Source organism: Mycetomoellerius zeteki, unplaced genomic scaffold, assembly GCF_001594055.1.
Source record: "Mycetomoellerius zeteki isolate Tzet28-1 unplaced genomic scaffold, Tzet1.0 scaffold37, whole genome shotgun sequence".
In the NCBI taxonomy this organism is placed as follows: Eukaryota; Metazoa; Arthropoda; class Insecta; order Hymenoptera; family Formicidae; genus Mycetomoellerius; species Mycetomoellerius zeteki.
This window is the reverse complement of record NW_017257360.1, coordinates 39647-44756: the sequence shown is the minus strand read 5'-3', so window position 1 is coordinate 44756 and position 5110 is coordinate 39647. Positions and strand designations below refer to the sequence as shown.

Sequence of the window (5110 nt, the reverse complement as noted above, 5' to 3'; positions counted from 1 at the left end):
ACAGTTTAACCATATACAGTTACGACAGTCCCTGAAATTTTTCGTGTAATGTTTCAAGGCGCATGCGTCAACTATACTATCGAAAACATGGCGGTATCAGAATAATAATAAGTGTGTTTGGAGGTTATATGTTTGTATGATTCTGTGATATTATATATTATATAAGTGAAATATTGTTAACGAAGATTTTATTCTTAATGCGTTTTTTTTAATATCCTATTTCGAAGTTATAATAATGAGTAAAGGTGGATTTTCTTGTGTGATGTGTAAAAACATATCTGGACGAAATGCAGGAATAAAGTTTTTTCGTTTTCCAAAAGATCCAGAAATGTAAGTAAAAATTTTCTCTATAAATATGCAAATAAATATATATGTAGTACAAAGTTTATATAATGATATTGAAATTATACAATTATATTTTTGCATAGGTCTAAATTATGGCTCAAATCTTGTAATCGTATGATTGATAGAACAACTGAAGAACTGTATAAAAATTATCGAATTTGTAGTGATCATTTTAATGAAAACATGTATCTTAATGACTTGAAAACTAGACTTCTTCCTGCAGCTATACCAAATGCAACACAGACCACATCAAATTTTCTGACAAATCCAACTTGTGACACTTACGTTATTTCAAGAGGTAATATTCTGCTTTATATTTTATTCAACTGAAGCTGACTTTTCATGTGCAACTGCAGCATATGCTGCGACAGCAAAATGCTAACATTGGTTAAAAGTTTTTTTGTAAGCTGATGCTATCCAATCAGTTCTTGAAAGTATGAATCAGATGACGTTTTGCTGCCGCAGCATATATGCTGTGTATGAAAAATTAGCTTGAGAGATACTAATAAATATTTTTTATCATTTATGAAAAATTAGCTTGAGAGATACTAATATAATAAATATTTTTTATCACAGAGAATATAGAATTTAGACAGAAATCTTATCAGGAGGAATTAGAAATAAAAGCAAACGAATCGTTATATGAACAAATGGGCCTAGGTGAAAGCAATAATTCTAGTAAGTTTAAACTAGCATAGATGTAGACAATAATTAAAAATAGATTAATGATTATAAAAAATGTCTTATTAATAAATTACCAAATATCATTCTTAATGAACGCTAAGTGACACACAATTAACAGAATTAATATTATAGATGTATTTATTATATGTGTAATAATTATAAGTATTTGTAGCTGATGGGACGCTAATAGAGCCAGATGAGCGTAATATTTCAAGAGGAGAAATTGCCTCTTCAAAACTAGTTCATAAACAAATTCAGACGCCTCAGAATTTGTCTCATGATTCTCCAAGAAAAAATCGATTAAAATCAAGAATTGTCTCATTGCAGCGGGAAAATAGAAAACTGAAACAACAATTGAAAAATGCTCTTACAAAATCAGACAGAGAAAATTTAAAATATTACTGTCAACTAACAGATAAATTTTTATTTCCTTCTGTAGCAACTTTTGTGAAGGAACAAGCTAAACTAAACCAACAATTAACAAAAGGCAAGAAATATTCTATGCAATTCAAACAATTTTGTCTCAGTATATATTTTATTAGTCCTAAGAGTTACAAAGTATTGCGTAATGAACTAATATTACCAAGTCCAAGAACTCTTCAACGATCAATTGAAACGTTACAAATATCTCCCGGACTTAATGATATCATTTTTTATATGATAAAGGAAAAAATTGTCAATTTTACATTACTGGACAGGTTATGTGTAATTTGTATTGACGAAATGTCGTTAAAAGCAAATCTTTATTATAATATTAGTCGAGATGAGGTTATAGGATTTCAAGATCTTGGACATGAAAAGAAATTCCTCCCAGCATGTAATGCGGCCGTAATTATGATAAGAGGGATCTGTAAATCTTGGAAGCAACCAGTTGCTTATTATCTATTGAATTCAACTTTTAATGAAGCAGACGTACAAAATGTTGTACAAGAAGTGATCAGGAAGCTTCAAAATATCGGATTAAAAATTGTCGCACTTGTTACAGATATGGGCAAAAACTATCAAAATATGATTAAGCGCCTTGGTGTAACTTTAGAAGTCCCATATTTTGAAATTAATGGCGAACGTATTCATTATTTAGCCGACCCACCACACTTGATTAAAGCTACAAGAAACAATATTTATATTAATAATATTAAATACAATAGTGACTCAATTTTTTGGAATCATATTGCAACTCATTATAATTATGATAAAGATCAACCAAATCGATTAGCTTATAAACTAACAGATATTTATGTTCAACCATCAGGGTTTGATCGAATGAAAGTAAAATATGCTGTTCATGTCTTAAGCGCTACAGTGGCAGCTGCCTTGAAAACACTATACGTTATAAATATTTTACCAGCAGTTGTATTAACGACAGTAGAATTTATTGAAAAATTCGATAGTTTGTTTGATATCTTTAACTCATCCACAGTAATAGATAAGAAAAGTTACAGGAAAGCTTTTACTGGAGCACAGCATCAATTACAATTTTTACAGGAAATGTTCGATTATTTGTCAGGCTTAAAAGTTTTTTCAAAAAAAAAGAAAAAATATTACAAATACGGTTCAAGTTTTCAAGTTTTGGAAATTAAACATAAAATCTCTACAATCAGTGTGGACTTATATGCAAACTACTCAGCCAGATATTAAGTTTTTGCTTACAAGGCGGTTGAATCAAGATTCACTAGAGAATTATTTTGAAAAAATGCGAACGTTGAACGGCGCGGCGTATACTGTCACACCATCACAATTTTATTTCGGTTTTAGAAAATTATTTTCTACATTTTATTTGACGACGGGAACTGGAAACTGTGCCGAAGATCGCGACTTAATGCTTATGAATGTTGCTAATTATAAAGCTCAAAATGTACAACATGTTGATGTGAATCAGCAAGATAAAGGAAAACCAATTTTAATTGATGACCATGATTATCGAAACATAAGTCTATCGGAACAAAATGCTTTTCGATATGTTTGTGGATATTTAATGCGAAAGTGTATCATAAAACATTCCTGTGATATTTGCCTTAAGTATGCGAGAGAATATGTAGACTTGAATAACAATTCATATTATTGTTTCTTTCGAGCTTATGAATCTACAGAAAATAATTTGTTTGGTAGTTTGTTAATGCCAACTGATGACTTCGTTACATATATACAAGTTTTAGAAAACAATTTTTTTCAAAATATAAAAACCTTAATATTGCAAAAAGGTGTTGTAGCTAATCTCATTGAAATTTTTTCTCACATACCATTTGCTCATCCATGTCCTAATTTTCCAAAGGAATATTTGATAAGGCTTTTTGCTCGAGTCCGACTTTTTTTTACTTTAAGAAACATTAACAGTACATTCAAGACTCAACGAGGACATAGAAAAGTAATAATTTTGAAACATTGATTACTATTTTATATTTACAAGAAATAATTATTTATTTTTTGAAAACTTTTAATTTGCTACGCATTAATAAGCTACACATTGAAGAGTTTACTTATATTTTGAAAATTAGTTCAGCTTTGTATGTGATATTTACGTTTTGTTATATTTTATATGCTATTTTTTCTATAAGTATAACGGAATAATATATGTGATAGAACTTTTATGTTAAATACGTTATTATTTTTTATATAAAATATATCAATGTAATTATAAGACTGAAATAAATGCATAAATATGAAAATATGAATGAAATGCATGAAATTAATTATAAAGCTACTATTTACAATCTGGCCTGATGTAAAAACCGTTCAAATTTATCCTAAGATAGTAGTTAATAAAAAATATCATCAACACAAGAGCATTAGTTTTTGATGTTAGATCCGGCGATAAATATCAATCTTAGTATATTTGATTTTATTTTTTCTCTTTTCTTGCAGTAGAATAAACATGATGATTGGTTCACCAGTGCCATCAAAAACCAGATGAAAACAATCAAGCATTTAACGGATGAGTTCGGGGAGACGCTATTAGTGCTATTCGTATTATTCAATGTTTTTTTATTGTTCAATAAACGTAAAATAAAGATAGGGCAACATAAATAACATTAATAGCGTCTCCCGGCTGCAGTCAATAACTTCAGATCTGGATAATTTTGTCAAGGAGAATATACATAATATTCAATTTTTATTAGAATATTCCTATATATATTTTAATTTTTTTATAAATTACATTATTAATATTTCATATTAATGATTAATAATTGTATATTTTTTATACTTTACAACTTTATACTTTATTGTGAAAATTAAATGAATACTTTTTACACTTTGTCCATCGCACAATTGTCAACTAATTATTGAAAGTTTAAAATAACACCCAAAATGTGTGTTTTATTCGTTCAAAATACAATAAATTTCGCAATGTGTGTGTTAATTATTATCTAACCTTATTTTATAATTTAACTTTTTTTCAACTTTTTCTGTGGCTCCTTATATCACCTATTTCATTAATTACAATTGTCTATAGTAGCTAGAAATATTTAAAGCTAGAAATTTTTTATATTTCACATCTTTGAACTACACGCCTTTATACTATCCAAAACATGGCGGAGAGTCACATGACTGGGTAACACGAACATCAAAGGTTCCGCCTTTACTGTCGTAACTGTATATGGTTAAACTGTGACCTGATTGAGCATCAAAATTATTAAAATTGCTTGTCAATTTAATTCGCGAGATTACTACAGTAGTTTAATTGCTGTTTGTAGTCCGGAAAAACAATTCAGCGCGCAGTTCGAAAGACTACAAATATGGTATATATGTATATGCAAGTACATATATAATATATACAGAGTGTCTCAAAAAAACGGATCGAAACACAATGGGGACGTAGATTGGATCAAGGGGAACAAAACAGTTTTGTACCATTTTGCAGTTGACGCAATATTTAACGAGATATTAACGATTTAAGGCGAATACAAGCGTCCGACCAGCCTACTGCTGTGCTACTGCTCAAGCGCTATCCTTCTCCTCCCCATGCGTGCCGTTCTGAGTGGCTCGCTTGCCAGGCCATCCCCGTACCTCACGGCCCGCCCGCGCCGCCCGGCCGGCGCGTCATGCGATCGGTGGGGATGGTAGGCCGTCCTGCCGACAGCAG

General features: G+C 30.3%; 1 protein-coding gene across 3 annotated transcripts; it reads left to right on the top strand.

Annotated features, from left to right (window-relative positions):
* Positions 1-179: 179 nt before the first annotated feature.
* On the top strand, positions 180-4112 carry LOC108725940 (52 kDa repressor of the inhibitor of the protein kinase). 3 transcript variants are annotated; one of them, XM_018453263.1, is made up of 5 exons: positions 180-330; positions 429-643; positions 922-1023; positions 1202-1516; positions 3895-4112. In XM_018453263.1, the coding sequence occupies exons 1-5, from the start codon at positions 236-238 to the stop codon at positions 3897-3899; spliced, it is 732 nt and encodes a 243-aa protein (XP_018308765.1). In that variant the 5' UTR covers positions 180-235; the 3' UTR covers positions 3900-4112. The 3 variants fall into 3 exon arrangements, with proteins under 3 accessions (XP_018308765.1, XP_018308764.1, XP_018308766.1); XM_018453262.1 differs by having other exon boundaries at positions 3892-4112; XM_018453264.1 differs by lacking the exon at positions 1202-1516 and having other exon boundaries at positions 3892-4112.
* The last annotated feature ends 998 nt before the right edge of the window (positions 4113-5110 follow it).

Bases quoted from the DNA above. Each gene is read 5' to 3' on its own strand.
- LOC108725940 (XM_018453262.1), top strand. From the start codon at position 236: ATGAGTAAAGGTGGATTTTCTTGTGTGATGTGTAAAAACATATCTGGA. The intron at 331-428 runs GTAAGTAAAAAT...ATTTTTGCATAG, and splicing joins TTTCCAAAAGATCCAGAAAT to GTCTAAATTATGGCTCAAAT. The intron at 644-921 runs GTAATATTCTGC...TTTTTATCACAG, and splicing joins CACTTACGTTATTTCAAGAG to AGAATATAGAATTTAGACAG.